At 38.8% G+C, this 19,883-nt stretch overlaps 1 protein-coding gene across 4 annotated transcripts in view; it reads left to right on the top strand.

Moving 5' to 3' along the window:
* Positions 1 to 19,883, top strand: part of EVC (EvC ciliary complex subunit 1) — a 46,943-nt gene that overhangs the window by 17,614 nt on the left and 9,446 nt on the right. For 2 of the 4 annotated variants that reach the window (XM_079307033.1, XM_079307034.1), the window contains exons 10-12: positions 1,670 to 1,818; positions 4,493 to 4,591; positions 12,765 to 12,977. In XM_079307033.1, coding sequence (XP_079163159.1) covers positions 1,670 to 1,818; positions 4,493 to 4,591; positions 12,765 to 12,977 — 461 coding nt within the window. The remainder of the gene's footprint in view (positions 1 to 1,669; positions 1,819 to 4,492; positions 4,592 to 12,764; positions 12,978 to 19,883) is intronic. The other 2 variants (XM_079307035.1, XM_079307036.1) reach the window with 2 other exon arrangements.

Genomic DNA, 19,883 nt, shown 5'->3' with positions numbered 1-19,883 from the left:
CGAAAGCTACCTGGAGTCAAAGTACCAATATCCACTGCTCTTCTGTCACCTATTGAGCTAGTTCTTTCATCATGGAAAGTGCTGCAGACTTGGTCCTCTTTTAGAACATCTAGCTGTGTGAAAAGTTTGCTGATATTCACAATTACATGTATGTTGTGATGTGTGTTCTTTTGTGGATGTTTGCTTCTAAAACTGTCTATGCCTAGTTCATAGTTCTCACATAGATTCAACCACTAACATTCTTTAAGCATAAATGGGTCTCTCTGGGTGATTTTTCCTACTTTTTGTCAATTTTTACTTACTCCAAAGCAAAAATACCTCTGTCAGGGCCTTTATTTTATGCAAAGTAGGTGTTTATAGTTATATATAGTTATATATTATAGTTGGTACATCCTGTGCAGAAGAACATTATCGACTTCCTAGTTTTAGATAGAAATGAAATGCCTTTAAAAAATTTATCTGGAGTGCAACATTTATTCCAATGGAGTCTTACATTGTCCTTTCTTATGAGCTCTTAAATACAAAAGTTAAATTGTACCTGTAATTTACAAACAGAGCACAAAGCCAGCAAGACTGTGCTCCTAGGATACAAAACAAGGAAGTAGTAAAGAATCAATAGTGTTTAAAAGTAAAACACTGCGACATTTATTTGAGTGATATTTTCATTACAGGCTTTCCTGTACTTTTGGTGCACTTTCAAGTGTTCTGTCAGTGCATTATCAGCCTGTGGATAAGCACAACAAGTTAGCATGAAGAATAAATAACATTCTTGGTGCTTCAGTACTGTGCTCCTTTTTGTTTCTTTGCAAAATAATTTCTCATAGTTAAAGCAGCTTGATGCAGTGGCAGAAGAGCAGCTACAGGTAACTGTTCTTTTGCATTCCCCTGTAGCTGCTTGTGTCAGGAGTGAAGTACTGCTCTAGGGCAAGGCAACTGGGGAAAATGAATAAAATTCTTCTTAGATGGACAGGCAATGAGACATGAAGTGGCAGAACATTTAAAGCACCAATTGCACTCAGCAGCCCAGGATGCAAATAGTCTCATGAATTTATATATCACTTGGAGCTGCAGGGGGATTGAAGGGAGGGGGGAATTTAGTCACACATAGTTCACATTACTTGCACAAAATTGGAGGGACCTTGACAACTTTCACTGCAGGTTCTTGCATGAGTCAGTTTAGAAGTCTGGTATGTATGGCTGCATGCCAGTTTAAACTAATCTGAACTAGCACTGCTTTAGACCTTTTCTCCCTACCATATGTTACTGTCCCTGTCCTTGCAGCAGCATTTGCATATCTGCAATTAGGTAATGAGCCACTTACCAGCTTTCCTGAAGGAGGAGGGGGAGGTCTGGGGTGCTGCATGAGGGAATCTGTTTCTTGAACTAACACATTTCCTCTGCATAAACAGCAGCACCACTGAAAGGGAAGGTGCAGGATGGTAGCAGTCCAAAAACCTGACAGCTTTAAGTGCCATGTAACAGTGTAGAAGTTCACATCTAAAAAGGCCTTTACATCAGGGTAAGAAGCAAATTTCAAATCCTGCAAGGTGATTACTTGTCTATTTCACTGACTAACAGATTTCTGTCAGCTTATGTTGTGTGACAGTAGCAGATGCTGCTTTCTCCCTGTGGAGTTGTGGTGCCTAATTGTTTGTGGTTTATGTTCCAGAATGCATGCAGCAAAGTAAAGACCTGATCTTGAAGCGGCTGGAGCTCCGTGCAAAGAAGAAGGAAGAGTTCAAACGCAGACAGGAAGCTGAGCAAGAGAGCCTACTTAGCAAAACCTTTCTTACTGAAGATGTTCATCATTTTCTCAAGGTGAACAATTATTTTCCCTGTTCTATTAGTTTCTAAGGTCAAATGTATTGCAGATTTCTCCCAGATCTGTAAAATTGGGAATTTTGGGTCCTTGAGAGAATCACATGCAGTAGCACAAGTGGACAGGGTCAGAACCCTTTTCCCATGGCTTTTCCTGCAGTGTAGGTGTTGTATTGGAACAACAAAAATTGCATGTTTTGTAGAAAACATCTGTATGTTTGCTTCAAGACAGAAATATCTGGAGGAAAGTATCTGGCCTGCATTACTGAAGAAAACAATCTGCACTGATCTAATTGCTTTTCTATGGGTGGGGTTACTGAGGCTCAAAAGACGTACCAAATTTCAAAGAAGAAAAACTATTTATGATCTCTGGCAGGATGCCTTAGCAAAGGTTTTTTGTTTATAATTTAATATGGTATACAATGGCCAGTGTAATGTTTTCATGGTCATATTTTCCATGGAAATTTGTTATTATTGTTCCAAATGAATATACAAAATCAGATTTCTTAGCTGTAAATGCTGAGAGCTGCAAAATTCAAGTAATTGCTGAGAACTGCAAACTCAAGTTATTAAGAACTAAAAGAAAAATCAATCCTCAATTTTCATGAAAAGAAATAATTTAAAGTGGAAGTGGCTATGTCCAGCAGCATTAAACTTTTGATGAAATCTAATAACTTAGATAAAATTACTGTATGAGAAGACCCAGATTCCAACTGCAGCAAACTGTCAAAATTTATTGATCTCAACACTGCAATTGTGCTCCGTGGGGCCATATTCTTTAATTATATTGTATGAATTGGATAATGTATTTACTGTTTCTGTATGCACACCTGCCTGGCAACACCTCATTTTGAAACAAGTAAAGCACTTTTTACATTTTTGTAACCAGTGTGAATGTATTTCCCTTCTACACATCGTTGGACACTCTTTGACACATCCCAGATTCATTGGACAAAGCTTAAAAATTTTGCCTCAAGATTCCTTCCCTACAAAGGTAGAGCCACACAGCTTTGTGCAAAAGATGCTCTATTCTATACACCTTATGGGCATGCCATTAGTCTAGAGTTTAACTAAGCCTCCTCAACAGCTTTCTGACAGGCTGGGCAGGGAGGGGCAGCTTGTACTTCATACTGCAGAACAGAACATCTGAATTTTAGGATTATGAAATGCCTGTGTACAAATTGTGAAAGTCAAAAATGTAAGCTTTTCTGCTGCACAGTGGGAGAAGCTTTTGTCCCAGAACAGATGGGGTCTTAAGTGCAGAAACACTTCTAAGAATAAGAAAAATTTGTACCTGCAGCTCCCATGGTTTGACTTAAATAATCCAGTAATTATTTTGTGAGAACAATCCAGTTGACACTGAGGAGCTATTTTAAGTTTGTTCCATAATTTCACAGCCAGCCCAACAGTAAAGGAATTGATCCCAAAGCATCACCATGAGCTCAGAGCTGTACCCACCAAAAACACTTCATTTCTCTGCCTTTCCCCCATCACTTCATCAAGGGGCTCACCATGGTAGCAGCTTTGCCAGTATCTGACCTTTCTGCTGAATTTTAAGTAGTTGCCAAATATGATGGTGGATTTTACAATAAACTTCATTCACATCAGATTGTTGTGAACACAAGTAGGGTGGTAACGGTTGAGTGGCTGCAGATTTGATTTTTTTTTATGAAATAGAATGAGATATATAGTAAAGGTTAGAGTTCCTGTATCATTCTTCCTCTTTCATCTGTGTTTCTGTTGGAAAAGGAGCATTTTGTCTTTTAGTGGCAGAGAGTACAGGAATGATCAATGAAGAACACAAAGCATAAAGTGTCAGTTTCAGTAATCCAGTCTGGCTCTGTCTACCCACAGTGGACAGATAAATTACAACAGTTAGTTTGTCAAATTCTGTCTCATAAAGTATGACTACATGAGATGTGTGAATTTTCAAGTCTACCTCTACAAGAATGATGAAGAATTTATGGGCACTTTGGTCGACTTTAGAAGAGCTCCATTGACATACCTAATGAAGAAAGCCATATTTGCCATGGGAGTGAAAAGGAGAACTTGGCAGATTAAATCAAAATATGGAATATTTATTTATAATGCTGCTTGTTAGTCTGTAGATTGAAGTAGTCTTTGTGAAATGCAATCTTCCATGAACCTGCCCACACATTCACACAGTCCTCACTTGAAGAAAAAAATGGCATCCCTGTTGAAACTGTGACCAAGGACCAAGTCAGGACCATGTCATAGATCAGCCTTTTAGGAGCCACCATGGGACATGGTGCCCAACCCCTGTCAAGCCTGTACAGTGTGATACAGCTGTAAATCAGCTGTCTCATGATGATGTCAGATGGTTGTTCTGCACCTCATAGTAATGGCTATGATGGAGTGATATCCATGCACTGGAGAGCAGGTTTCAAATCAGATCACTTCACATGTTTTGTAGTAATATGTGCATATTATTTAACCCCATATTGCTGAGGCTAAGGAATTCTATACTCAAGACAGGATAACCTCAAATGAAGGCAGTAAGGCAAGTTTCATTTCCCTCTGATTTATGGTTCCAGGCAAACAATTACTGTTATAGTGATACATGGGAAGAGCATTAAGGAAGAAAAGAGAATGATCACAAGAAACTATTAAGATCTTTTCAGTTAATTAAGTATTCCTAATATGTTTCTTTTAGGCTTACCACAAGTTGATACAGAAACACTGGCAAGCACAGTGGGATCTGGAGGAGGAGGATGACTGTGAGAGCACAGAGGCTGTTGCTGATCTCTACAAGGTGCCACTTCTAGTGATAAATGTCATTTGCTAAATTAATTTTGAAAATCACCTAGCTCCACTACAATGTCAGGCCTTGGGGAAGATTGGGGAATTGCAGGAAGGCTCAGCTCCAGGAATTTCAGCTCCAGAAAGCAAGGCTGACAAAGCAGAAGATTGAGGCAGGACAATCTTCCATATTAACCTGCCTTTTCCATTATCTTCCCAAAACATTAGGTTTCCTAACCTCATATTAGTCAGAAAATGCCTGCAGAGTCTGCCAAAACATGCTGCCCAAGTGGCTGGCAAGGTTGCAGCAATGTTGATGGCATACAATGTCTGTCATTACCACCAGGAGGGAGATATCATTTATCTGGCATAATTACCTCTTCTGCTGGATCATACTATTCTAAGGGAACTTCACTCATCTCCAAATGCAGTCTTTTCATTACTTTCTCCCAGAGAATTTTTTTTTTTCTAGTTGGTTTCCTGAAATAGTTCTGATCTTTGGTAAGTAATATTTTTGCACTTCTTTTTGTTACTGATTTGGAAAATTCTAGGTGCTTCATGCTTTTGCATCATCTTTAATTTTGTATCTGTGCAGAAAAAATGCGGTAATATGATCTATCTGGTGATGCCCAAAACCTGCTCAATAGTGACCTTTAATTAGGCTGGAAATAATCAATTTCAGCTCAACAGGATTCTCGTCATGATTAATTATGACCAGATCAGGATGTTGTAGAAACTTGTGGTCCCTATCACATAAGGATAATATCCCCATACAATCTTAATTAACAGTAGTCCACATGCACTTTTTCAAATTCATTTGATAAAAAAAACTATAACCATTCTATTTAGAACAAGTAGTTTTGCCATGGTTTTATATAATAGTGCAAGCAACAGCTGGAGAAAAATCACTGCTTTGGAGAAAGGAAAGGTTTGCTTGGGAGAATATACCAGTGAATCACAGTAGATTAAATGTACGAAGCTATGTAATATAAGAAAAGTCAACATATTTGCTGATATTACTGTGCTCAGTTCATCATCCATAGTTACTAACTTCTCCATCCCCATCCTCCATTTGTGTGAAGTCTGGAGACTATTTTTTTTTTAAATTCTACACAGTTCCATCTCATTTGCGAAATTATATTGCTTTCCTTTATTGTGTACTCTGCTTTAGTAACACTAAGACCAGACTGAAAATCCTGTTTCTGCCAGTACTAAGCTAAGCTTTCTTTCCCACTATTGGTTTGGGTGAATTAAGTCTTTCTAGAATTCCCAGATTATCTGCAGAACTGCACAAACTTGAACTCTGCCAGTTTACCCAGCTCTAGACCTTTGTATTCCATATTATAGCTACTCTCCTATGATTAGACACAAACACTGCCAGATGTGAAAAACTGAAAGTTTTTCCAACTGGAATGTGTTAAATGAGGCTCCACACATCTTTAGTTCCACTTCTTCTTTTTTTTTTTTCTGTAATAAAACATTTTACTGTAGTATTTAATATAATGGACAACTGCCCTTTCTCCCCTTAACACCAAATACAGAACTGTTTTAGGAGAGGAGGCTGCTTTTGAATATACCTTGTAAGCTAGAAAGAAGAAAGAATAGAAATGAGCATACTCCCACTGAAGGTAAATGGGGCTGTTCTGACTTCTACAGCTGAGGACAGTGCAGTGGTTACCTGTTTTCCATACCCTGGGGCATAAAAGCAAGAGTAGACTTGCTGTTAGGGGCATCTCACAAACACAGTGCCTTTGCTTCTCTCCAGCACACATTCAGAGCAGAAGTGCAGCAAGTCTTTCCCTGGGCAGCAGGACTTTTCCTCTTCACTTAGCTGCTCCAGGTTTGTCATAGGAAGAAGCTGCTGCTATTAATGGGGAGGGCAAGTGGGAAGGTGACAGGGATGAGATCCTCCCCAGTGCAGTTGTGTGGCTGCAGCTCAAGTAGACTTAAACAAACAGGCATTAACAAGCTGGGTACCAGCAAGCCTCTCATGGCAGCAGTTGTGAGCTGCAAGACCTATGGCACTACTGGGTTTGGACCATAGTCCTTTGTAAAACCATCTAGTTTGGGCATTTCTGTAAACACTGCAAAGCTTGATGTCGCTTTTCTGGAAGATCTGCACTCCTTGAAGCTTAACTGATGGTCATTTACCTTGCAAATGAAGAAGATGAAACATGATCTCAATGAAAAAAGTAATACTAAAATATAAGAAAGAGGTCACCATGTGACTGAGCAGGAAACCAGTATTCTGGGGACAGAAGTGTTACTAACCTGTAAGTGCCACTCCCTTGTGGAGGATCTTGAACTTGCTCTCACAATGTTCTTCTAAGTCCTTACCAAATTTCTATGCCTTTTCCATTTTTTCATGTTTCTCCTTTTAAACAGATCAAGATAGATTTATATAACTCTGTAGCACTAGGGAAGTCTATGCTGCTACAGTACATGGAAGAATTATCCCAATTGGTGAATAAATATGTAAAAATTCAATGATCTGCAAGCTGGCTGTGTTTGCATAGAATAATTGAGTAGGTTTGTTTTGTGTACACATGAATAAATCAATTAAAATGATTTAACCAAGGTCAACGGAATCTGTTGATGCCTGAAGTGAATGAATGATTTATATTTGGAGGGTAGTGTAAGACTTTTCAGCCACACTAATGGATTAAAATAGTGTGCTGTAGGTAAATAGTCTGTGTCTAGACACAGGGCTCCATAACTAATTTTTGAAGTGTGTGTTGAAGAATTGGGGTGAATGATTTTGATTATCACAGTGTATCATAACTTAAGGAAAATTGTTATTTTTAGCAATTAGCAAAGCTAATTGAATGGATCAGCCTAATATTTTCATAAACAGAGTTATCCTGTGTACAAGGGATTTTGTGCTGGTTTTACCATAATTTTCTATTACATGACAGCAGCAACACACCACCCACCCTATTCCCTGCCCCAGTATATCAAATTCTGTTTCTCTTTATCAGATTAATGGCTGTCTCAAGTCTGTCTCAAGTTTAACATATCAGATAGTCACCAACCTTCTTTTCCCTCTTGTTGTTGTTATTGTTGTGTGAACTAGCCATGTGTTTCAGTAGGGAGAGGAGAAGTGAAGACAGTGGGGGATAACAGTTCATTATTAAGAAAACAGGCATGCAGATTGCACCAAGGAAGTCAATTAACAGCTAGGAATTACATAGTATGTGGTAAGATAGGTCTTTTTCCTCTGCCTTTATTTCAAAATCATAAAAACCCAATTCATTGTCATTTATAATTCCCTTTTGCTGATAGCAGTTCACTGGAATGTTATTTCATTTGGCTTGACAGGCAAATGAAATGCACAAGAATTTAGACTAAAAGCTTCTAAGTCATGAGTGTTGTCAATGGGCAAGGCAGTAAACACTTTATGAATGAGTAGACATAAATGTGAGTTTGAGGAAATTTATTTGAATTTTTCCTTAGTTAATAAAAAACGAGTAAAAAATATTTTGCCAAGATGGAAAGTACAGATTCACAGAGACTTACTCTTTCATTACTTTCCTTGTGTAATTTTGTTAACGAGATATGGTTAGAGATGCTGGACTGCATTTTTGAGTACCAAAAGCTCGCATCTTTTTAAGGGGAATCACTCAGTTTGTCTCAGCTGGAAATCCCTATCAAGAGACCTCCACCTCAAAGGCTCACTTTTGAAATTTCTGCCCTGTGACTTACCCCAAAAATATAGCATCATCTGATAGATTAAATCTGTGAACTCACACCATGGGAGCCCATTCCAACTCTGAATTTGGGCATTATTAGATTTGTTTTGGTTGCTTCAATCAAACCTGATGTAAAATGTCTGATATGGGTAGCCTTCATTCTAAAGTTTTCTTCTTGCCTTACTCCAAGAGGAAATGCATAAGAAAATGTACTTTACCACTATACAGATTCACAATTGACTAATAGTTGGATCTCATGAAGGATTAACCTTATCCACAAAGGCATATTTCTAAAAAAGGAGTACCAAAAGAGAAGATTGAAACTGCCTCCTGAATAAATCAAACCAGTGTGGAGGTAAGACTGAAATTTCAGTAAACCTCTATTTTAAGTGTAGGGAAATCAAGCAATGGGACTTTTTTATTAACTTGTGGTAAGGATGACTTCAATGTCATTTTGCTCTATTGATGTTATTGATGCTTAAAAGCAGGTAGGGTTTTTGTTTTTCAATTAACATTCACATGGAAGAGAGAAATACATGCAATCAACTTTTCCCCATTTGGAGTGAGTGTATCTTCTGAGTATATGTGAAGTATCTTCTACTGGCCAGTGCTGTGTGTGTCCAGTGTCCCTGAATTTTGATGTATTTATGAGATGTATGATCTGAATATTGAATCCCTGTCCTTTCTAAGATACATTGTGGGTTGGGACATTAATCTCTTACCTCCTAACCAAGTGTCCTAGCCAATGAGCTTCTGGAGGCACATGCAACAATGTTCTACAGCTTTGATCAGATATTTCAAGTCCTTTAATAAAATGTTGTATCACAAGTTAACAAATAGCTGTGCAGTTGCTTCTTTGAGATAGTATACATTTTTCAGTGGCTAGTATGTAAAATAAACTACAACCAGCCATTCTGAATACATTTTTCTGCTTCGCAATTTCACTATTCACTCATCTATATATAGGAACCTTTTAATCATTTAGGTTTAAGGGGAGAATTAATACTGTTGTATGGAGGAAATCTGATAAGCTATGTATTTCCCCTGATTTTTGACAAAATTATGTATTTACCACCTTGTTTAAAATTCTGATGCACTCTGCATTTTAATCTAAGCTCATTTTATTTCCATGTATACCCCATGGTATTTCTTTATGCTTGATGTATTTCTCTGGGGATTTTTTGAAAAGCTTTGAGATTGACTGCCAGGTACTACAAACAGGTTCATTCAATACTGCAATCAGCTATTCTATTTATGGAATCAATTTGAATAAATTTCGTTAATTCAAAACTCTAAAAACAAGAAATGGCATATCAGGAAGCTTGTAAAAAATATTTGTAGAGGCTCTAGTCCAAAAATAAGGTCCTGGAAACAGTACTGATTTTCCTCTTCTTTCCTGTAGAAAATTATTTTTATAATACATAACATGCTATCCTTGCTCACAGACAGACTGTATTACAGTTTGAAATCAAGTACATTCCTTAGAGTACAAATAGTTTTGAGCTATTTTGTTAGCTTGAGTCGCTGGGTAGAATTCAATCACATCTTCAATCTTTCCTAAATGTAAACTTAATATTTTCCCTCCCAGATTTTAAAAGGCCATTCTGCCACTTTTTTCAAGTGCTTCATTAAACAGCATGGCCACTGTGTGGTATGGCCTCTGGGTACAGCATGCTGTCCTCTTAGGCCTGGCATGCAAGGACTGCCTGGGCTCTGATGTCCATGTGATCATCACATTAATGAGCTGATATAGATAAGTAATTTTGTGGGAACAGGACCTAATCACATTTTTCTTCAGTAACTGTCCCCACTGTGGTTGTGCCAAAGGTGAGCATACAGTATAATTTGAAGGTGCAGGGGGCACAAAAAGAACAAAATGGCATTGACAATAAGGAAAAAAACACCATTTTTTTTTTCTGTGCAAAATATTTCATAGCAAGTAATAACACAGAGCAGTGAGCATGCCAGGGAAATGCTATCATTTCTACAACAAAATGTGTTCAAAAGGGATTTAGCTGCCATTGTTTGAGAATAGAATTCCTTAACACTCTGCCTGAGATCTTTTGATCTACCACAGTAGAAATGCCACAGACTCCTCTAGACTCATATTTCAGACCCAACAGAAATTCTTATATCACTGAACACCCACTAAAGGCAGGAGAATTAACATGTCCTGAAAGGCTGGTAAAGCTCAGAGGAGAGATGGCTTATAGAGATAGAGCCAGTATTTGTTAAATGTTGTATGGGATATGTAGATTAGAAATGCAGTATCTTTGAGTTTATGCTAAATCTGAGAACTTGGAATCTTGGATTTTAAAATAAGAGCAGAGGAGAGAATTCAAGCAAACCATTTGGCATTGCTTTTGCCAAGCTAAGCCAGGCCCACAAACACACAAATGATTAGGATGCCTCTTGTTGTAACTATAAAAATTAAGGACTAGGGGCAATAATCCTTCAGCACAGGATGCACCTGGGTAGCAAATGTTCCCTGATGATACTGTCATGTCTAGATTGTGAGCAATACAAGAAATGGGAAGAGTATTATCAGAAGTTAGATATTAGTTGGTTTTGACTACTGATTCTCATACTTAGGCTGAGTACTCATTTTCAGAAAACCTTAGTCCAATTTGCAAGAACTCAGAATACTTTGAGATTAAAGAAAGCCAGTGGGAGCTGGATTCTGAAAATCCTGCCTTCTTTTAACAGGTAAGAGAGTGGAAAGAGCTGAGACAGCTCTTCTCAAAGATGTAGTGAATGTGTTTTGTAGTGTTTTGCCTCAATTTTATCCATAAGAAGAGGTTACTGCAGGGAGCTGTTAAGCTATTTATTGTTTGTGAAACAGCTAATTAATATGATGATTAGCATCCTAGAGGGATCATAGGAGGAAAATAATAATTTAGTACTCAGTGCACAGCTTGTATATTTTACAGTAAATGAGAAATATTAAAATACTTTTCAGAAATCAATCAGTTCAAAGGATATTCATAAACCTAAACATGGAACAGATGAAGGTGCTGTGGAAACATTACATGAACCCCAAATGTATCATTATAGGGGCACAGCTATATTTCACATTTGACCAAAGTTCTGGTGTTTATTTCTGAGTTACTGTCCTTGCATTTTAACATTATATTTTGGTTTTTGTGGGTTTTTTTATTATAATTTTTTAGTATTTTGTATTTTATAATTCGATGTCTAGCAGTTGGAATGCATCTTACACAATAGTACATTATAGCAGTGTAGGTCCCCCCACAAAAAAAAATTCCACACAAAGTTTTGTTGCCTATGAGATGCAGACAAGCACATCTGACATCTAAATAAATATCCCTGTGTTTCTATTGAGAGGTTCTAGATTTTGATCATCTAAGAAATTGTAATTAAATCTGTATTTAAAAGAAGGCAGAATCTAGAAGATCTGACGTGATCTTTTAACAGGAATCCTTAAAAGATTTTAAAAATATTATCAGTATTTTAAAGAAAAGAAAGAAATATATGTCTTTTTAAGATGTTTCACTGGTTTGCAATGATAGCAAGCCCAGCTAGGCAGTAAAGCTTTTTGGACTGGTAGGATCATGTGGAGTTCACACAAAAATAGCTCATCCTGCAGGAATACTGCAGTGCCCACGTGACTTTCCAGTGTGGTTTTGTTCCCTTTTCAGCTGGGAAAGCTACCTGTCCCCACTCCTTCTCCCCAGGAATTATCTCAAATAGCAGTAAGTTTGCCAACACAGCTCCTATCACCACTGTCTATTTGACAGTGAAACTAGAACAGAGTTTTTAGCTTGGATGCCATCTGACTAAATCACCCCAAAGCTTCTTGAGAGTGAAACAGCCCCAGCAATTAAAAACTATTCATATGGGACTACTTTTGTTAAAACTACCAGAAGATATTTGTTTTCCTAGGCTTGTAACTGTTCTGCATCACGATGAATTTGAATAATTCTGTTCTTCAGGCACTGAAGAGTGTTATATTTTGAAATACCAACTACTGACATGACTAATGTCACTTTTGTCTAGCTAAAGGCCATACCATCCCTTTTAACTCTTCCCTCTTTCTTCATTCATTTCATGTCAGCACCTGAGAAAATGTGCTGTGAGCTGTTGTGCTACACCAGATTGTTTCTACAGCAACTTTCAAAATAGGTGTTTGTATAACACATCACCATAGCCAGTAAAACAAGATATTCTTTTCTACTGCAGTCACATGTGAACAGCAGTTAGGGCACAGGGTCTCACATGCTCTTGCCACTGTTATATTTTAAATGCCTTGTGTATCTTGTGCCAAAACATTTAAATTGTTCCATCTACAAAGCCTGGTCTTTTTAACTCAAGCCCTAGTGACATTGGATTTTAGCTCTAGGATTTAGTCACCAGCCCAGTGTATTCACATGGTTCCTTCACTGGCATCAGTCATGGAACTTGCAGGGAAACAGTCCAAAGGGCTGGGGGTTCACTTTGTCACCTGTTTCTCTCTGTCCCTCTCTGTCCCTCTGTTAGGAGCTGTACTCTAAGGCTTCCCATGCTTTAGCAGAGTTGGTGACAGAGCTGTTTCTTCAGACCCTGCCTGTGGTGACCAGCCTCTCTGTAAGAGAATGTGAGCTGCTGAAAGAAGAATGGCAGGAGAATTTGGTTCCTCAGCTGGAGAAATGGGAGACCCACCGCCAGAGGCACTGGAAGCTTTTCCAGGAACAGCTATTGCAAGAAAAAGAAGTAAGATCAATGTTATGTTTTGAGAACTCAGTGTCTAAAAAATGGATACAGCAAAAGATTATCAAGATATTTACCTGTGGGGAGTGTTCAGTGTATAAATGCATAGCCTGGTCCAGACACAGCTCTAGGCTGAGGAGGAGCAGTTTTACCTGCGGAATGGAGTGAATGTGTATGCTGTGCATGTAGGCTTGCATAGAGGAGTCAGAGAGTAATTACTGAACATCTGTCCACAGTGTTTGACAGCTTTGTCAGCACATAAACACTTTCTGGCAAGGCTGCTCTCTGATGTCCTCAACTCTTGGCATCTACAGAAACAGTTCAAAAAAAAACCTTCACTAGGTCTGTTTGGAGAGGATACGTATAAATACAGTTTACAGCCGAGGAAGCTTTTCAATGATAAATATTTCTTACTAATTTTTATGTATTAATATTATAATAACTGGAAACACATGATACTTATTTTATAAACTTACTCTGGTCTGCAAAGGTGAAAAAACAGACATCCAGCTTTCCTGCTCTGTGTGTGCCCACCACAGGGGGCATTGACACCAGAGGAGAAAACAAGAGCAAATGCTGAGACAGGTGTCCTTACATCAGACTGGTGCTCAAATATGCCTTCAGTTTATTCATGCAGTGCTGCATCTCTGTTAACATTGCTTCTAACACAGCTTAGCCAAAGAAAGACCTTCTTTCAAAGGTGTGTCCTTTCCTAAATGTTAAACGTGCTGCAACGTATAGAGTAATTGGAGCTTCTTAAAAAAAGGTTGGCAGATTTCTTTAAGACTGGTAGAATCATATTTTCCCATGCCCTCATTCTCCAAAGTGCCTAGACAATCCAGTACATGGTAATGAGGTACTGAGCAAGTCCCTAATTATTACAAACTGCATTAAGGTGTTCAACTTTTTCACCCACTCATATTTAGTATTCTGCTGTAAAACACTGTGATTCAGGAAAGTGTGGGCTTCCTACTTAATCTGATAGAGTTGCTTGCTAACCAGTGGGTTTAGAACACCCTTGGAAATACAAAAGTAAAATTTTTCATTGAAAGTTCAGAGACATTTCTTTTTTTTTTTTTTCTATATTTTCCTTAATCTGGAGTTATGCAACATGAACCTTCCTGATCTTTTCATATTTCCTTTATTGTAACTGACCTGTTTTGAAAAACAATTTTGTTTTCCTGTTTTGGTGTCACAGGGCTATATAGCAAACTAAACTAAACTGAGCTTGGGAAGACCACTGATGCCAGTGGGTCTGCTCACATGCTTAGCTACACTTGTATTTTCCAGGACAGTTGACTGGCATTTAGTGTTTGATTTCAGCATTCCTGTACCTTCGGTGATTAATTAAACAGTGAAAACCTCAATTTGTTTAACAAGTAGGAGACTCAATGCAGAGGGGGGACATCTCAAGTCTGATGTTTTGGTCCAGAAATGCTGTTTGTACATTCCTCTGTTGCTATCATTTGGCACACTGTTGAGTGAGAAACAATACCCTGGGAATTTTTCTCAAAGGGTTTAAAGGATTAGTTCATCTCCAGCACTCAGCTGCTAGATAATAGATCTTCAGTCAGCCCTGTGTGACAGATTCATTGTATGTGAATTCAGGTGTTCTGGTCATGCCCAAGCACAGGTTATTTAAGTTAGAAAATTGACTTTCCATCACTTTGTGTATCCTAGCATGCACAATGGAAAGCAGATGACCTCCTAGCTGAAAAAAAAAAATAAATAAAATAATAAAGGGTTTGCTGACATCATTAGCAGTAATAACTGAGGTATAGAGCTATAGAGGAATTAACTGAGCAATGACAGAGCTCTCCCATTGGTCTCTGACTCACCAGCACTGCAGCTGGGCTTTATTCAATACAAAAATTTTCTGAGTGGCAGACAGAGCTGTCCTAAGGACAAGTGATTCTGCAGGATAAATTCCAAGAAGACATAAGAGTTTCTCTTAGTGAGAAATTCATCTTAGGATTCCTCAAGACAATATTGTGTGCAGGAGCCTAAGTACCTTTTTTAACTTAACACTTTCGGCTTTTTGGAAGGGATTTGAACTGGAAAAATGCCTGCTTTATCTCCAAAGAAAGCATGCTGGGAGATAGCTATTCCACCAAAGCTAGGCTGGCAAATTTTCATGAGTCTGAAAAACATCACAACCCATTATATTGTGTTCAAATGCAAAGTGCATTTCTTGTCCCTTGCATTTCTTGTCCCTTTCCTACTATAAAAAAGCAGCATGAACATTTAAGCAATAAGCTGACACTTGGTTCTTACACAAAGGAACACTTGGTTTCCACCTTAAGAAGAAGATATTGGACCTGTGTGCCAGGTGATTATGTCATTTGGGAGATCCCATAGATGTTAGTGTTCTGGGTTTGACAAAAGATCCATAAATAAACATAAATAAACAGTCATATTGACAGCCTTTTAAATTGTCAGGCATTTTGCAGCAGGAGATATGGCTTTCATTTGCCTCTTGATAAATGTGCAATGCTAAGAGTTACTCAGTCACCTGCTTTACAAGCTTGGGAAGTCTTAACACCAGAAGACTTTTCACCAGGGTATTTATTTATGTGTGCTTTTCAAAGTGGCTCTAAATGACATTTTTCCCTTTTACTTGAACCACCTTTTTTTTCAGATGATCTTTCCTAGCATTTATACATATATGGAATATGATGTCCTTTGGGTGAAAAGAATCACTTTTACAACTGAAAAGAAAAAAAATCAGTTTCATATATAACTTTGCCTTGTAGGCTTGAGGATATGAGTGAGGCTGGGAATAAATGGCAAATGAAAATAAATTTTGAGCATTTTCCCACATAGTCCCTAACTCATGATTTCTGTAGAGAGCAGTTTCAGGGTGCAGCCTCTTGCCCCAGGCTGAGACTCACTAAGCAGTGAGTGTGCATTGAACCCCATCTACAGGCCAAACCAGAGAAATCACTTTCCTTTCATTCCCTGAATAATCTGTGCTAAAGATGTCAAAACAGAAAGGAGAGGCATATTTCTCACCTTTATTGCCAGAGAGTAATACTTAACTTCAGCAGTGCTTCAGAAAATCTTGTAGTGGACTTGTGACCAAGAAGCAAAATATTTTGAAACCTACAGAATAGAAATGGGATGCTTGACACCCAGAAAGCTGAACTGGAACCTGCTTAGTTTTGACATTTTATAGCTTTCTCTGTTTTGGTTTTTTTTTTTTTTTTTTTTTTTTGGTGTTTGGAATAACACCTTAAGAAGCCAGACATTCCTTAGGGCTTTACTCCTCATTTACCATGCTTTTGTCACTGGTTTTACTGGTTGAATGCAGGAATGAGAGAGTCTGAGCTCTGTTCCAGCTGCTAAGTCCGTGCAGCATCATGAGTTTGTCCCCTCCATACAACCTTTCTTTGAGCAAAGTAAGGAGATTCCCAAGAACAGAAAAGCTTGGAGATGTACCTGGTGACTTGACCCAACACTGGAGCATTGGTGCAAGCACAAAGCCTGGCCTTGCCACCTGGCCTGAGGAAGAAGTTGTCTCTGTTTTGCTGGTTTTCAGCCACTTGCCAGCAGCCTCAATATTCCCAGAGAATCTTTGCTGGTCACATTGCTGCCTCTCTGTGTAAGATCTTCATGTATTGCAGAGGTGGAAAATACTCAGCTCTGCTAGCCCATCCCAGTGAGCTGCCTAGGTGTTGTTTCCAATTAAACATACAATATCCAGTTTATTCCATCTGGCCCTTTCTATCTTGATGATCTTCCTAGTGTCCTTTTTGAGACAAAACACTGATTTAGTATTTGGTCTAACTCTCAATCTTCCTTATTTATCCTCTCATCATGAATGTGTAACAATTCCCCCTCCTCTTCTTCTCTTACTACTTACATGACTGAGGTATTTTTACTGTTGAGTTTAATAACTGTGTGCTGGAGGAATTTATGCTGTATTCTCAGTTTCCCATTGGTTTCAGGAAGGTGTAGAGATATGTTTTAAATTCTGCATACAGATTACCTCAAATGCACTTTTAATGGAAAAGGTGGATCATTCTTTAGAAGGAACTCTTCAGTGCTAGAACTAGGCTGTTTCTTCATAAACAGAAATAAAGAACAGCTGCAAGAAGCACTGTCATTGTTATCACTGACAGTGATAGGATATACTGATAGCAAGTGAGGTGCTGTATTTTGGGTTCTTGGCTGCAATATTATATCATTTGCCATTCCAATTGTAATTCAGATATCATCTTCTGTGTTCTGTCTCTTGGTGATATATATCCTCATGCTGTTTGACTTGCCCTTCAAGAGCAACTTCTCAGTAAATAATTAGGTCTCCAAAAATTATGAAACCCACATCTAACCGCAGCCAATCTCTCATTGGAAATAAAATTACTTCTGGAAAGTAAAAGTCATTTTCAGACTTCCTTTTAACTGCTGAAAGAGACATTAAAGTACACAATGTGATGAATCTGTGTGCAGAGAGGTGTGAAACACTAGGAGCTATATCCACAGAGCTGCTAAAAGGAAATGCTGATAACAATTATTACTTCAAGCAAGTCCATGCCATATGTCATGATGACACCTGGAGACCTGATAGACCTTAATTTGCTGCTTTCAGCATGCAATCAGAGAAGACACTGTGCTCAGCTGTGCTCTGTGATAATCAGACTCACCTAGACTCAGATCAGTTGAGATCTGGCCACACAGGTATGTCTGAGGCTCTTGCTGAGAGCAGTCTAGTGGGTCTCCAGTGCCATGCAGTCTTCTGGGCTGTGCTTCTCATGCTCAGCTGCACTCTTCCCATCTGTCACTTATTGTTGACTGCCTGCCCATCCTTGTCAGGCATCCTGCTCAGGAACATGTGTTTTGGTAAGGTTTTCTACATGGAGAGAGGTCAGTTAGATGTGTCACTGTGTATTCTACAGAGAAGGCACTAGCCATGAAAGAAATACATTTTTATTTTGAAGCCTAAGATGATGTTCTCTGCACTTCCCAGGGGAATTAATTCTGTGCTCACAGAGAAAGCCTCTCTCCTGCACAGATCACTGCTTCCCATATCCAGCAGAGAGGCCCAGTACCACTCCTGATTTCTAATGCTAGCAATTGCACAGTTATACATTTGTGCTGGTTTTAGCACCAGATGGAAAATAAACTGCAAATGAGCCACCCCTTCCCCTGCCTGTTCCAGTAAGGGAGTGGCAAAAGCAGAGACTGTGGGCTGAGATAACAATTTACTGAAAATACAAAGCCATGGAATAAGAAATGCACAATAACAACAGCAATATTAATAGCAAAGGTATAGAAAAGAGAAGGTGTTTTACCCAGGAGTTCACCACTGGGAAGTAACAAACAGATGGTGGATTCTCCCTGTAAGGTTGTGTCCACTTGGCTTCCCCAGACAAAGGTAGCATGGAGACTATTCCCACTCAGCACCCACGTGGCCATCAGGAACAAAGGCAGGATGGCAAGGGAGCTCCCATGGCTAACATTTCCACACCCCCCAGCCTGAAACAATGAAAGCCAGTGACAGATAAGTCCCTGAGTCAGGCTCTGCTCTGCTGGGCTCAGTTCTGCACAGGTGTCTGTGCTGCTGTTTCTCCTGCCCCACTGTGCTGGTCACTGCTGCTTTCCCAACCTCTGCACCTCCTTTCAGCTCAGCTCAGCTGGCCAAGGCTCAGCCCAGCTGTTGTCAGTGGGGTTCCCCTCAGCTGGACTGGGCTTCTGTCCCACCAGTCCTTCCCATGGCTCTGCCCTGGCTCTGTTGGTTCAGTCCTGCTGTTGTTGCTGCTGTCCTTTCAGCACCAAGTCCTGTAGCTGTGTTCCAGAGAAAACAGGAGAGGGAGCAGGGGTGCTGATGGGGGCTGGATCTGCAGGGGCTGATGCTGACACCTTCCTGCTAGAGAGAGAGAGAGACAAAATAGTGCCCACTTCTGAGGGATGTGCTCATTTTCACCCCAAAACCACTCCCACATTTATGATGTATATGAATAGAATAACAACTTGAATGTGCCCACACCACCCTAAGCTTCACCCCTCCTGCAGCCAGGATAACATCTATTGTTGTATCTAATTACATCTAATCCTTTGCTGGACATACTGACCTAATGAAACCTAGATCTGTCTGCCATAATTGAAAATTTAGTCACTAGTGTTCTGAATGACACTCGAACACAAAGTGAAACTGTCAGACACCCTTGGTATTATATTTAATTTAGGGCTCTGGATACATCAGCAGGTAACCTGCTTTTATTCAGCTGTCAGTGGCCTAAAATATATTTTCCATCTTACACTAAGTGTTGGAGTTTTGTGAATATTTCAGCTTATGACTTATTATTCTTTAAATACTGGCAATGTAGTGAACAAAATCTTAAGTCCATATCTTTAAAAGTTTACAGTCTAATGACAAATCCATCAAAATTAATTTAAAGATTAAATTCTCAATCTAAATATCATCATGAAGGAGCTGTAAACTTGCAGTCCATATACTTACCTAATCACGTAATCTCCATTTCCAACTATTAGCAATGTTTACTGTGACAGAAGTGTGATGGAAGATATCTTTATTTTGTTCAGTGAAAATAAAAACTACATTCTTTAGTAGTGGAAAGAAAGAAACCAACAAAAAATGCCTACTGCAACCTGCTGATAAGAGTCAATGCAGTATTTTGTGCCAGTGTTGTTATTTTTTTCTTGTTTTTCTGTTCCTCTGAAACCAAAAAATCTGTAGGAGTACAGCTCAGGGCTGATCTAAAGCAGCACAAAGTTTTTCCTTAAGATTTTGATAATTGAAAAAATTATTCCTAAATTGAATAATTTTAATTCAGTATGAGTTTTTTGAAAACAAGGGATTATTTTTTGGCAAAGTAAACCATTGTTTGTTTATGCAGTGACTGGTTGAAATCAGAGTATCCTATATCTGTAATTCTTTTCCCTGCTTTT

The sequence above is a fragment of the Erithacus rubecula genome (genome assembly GCF_903797595.1).
Source record: "Erithacus rubecula genome assembly, chromosome: 5".
Taxonomy (NCBI): Eukaryota; Metazoa; Chordata; class Aves; order Passeriformes; family Muscicapidae; genus Erithacus; species Erithacus rubecula.
Note: the sequence above shows the minus strand (reverse complement) of the source record. Positions and strands in the feature narration are given on the sequence as shown.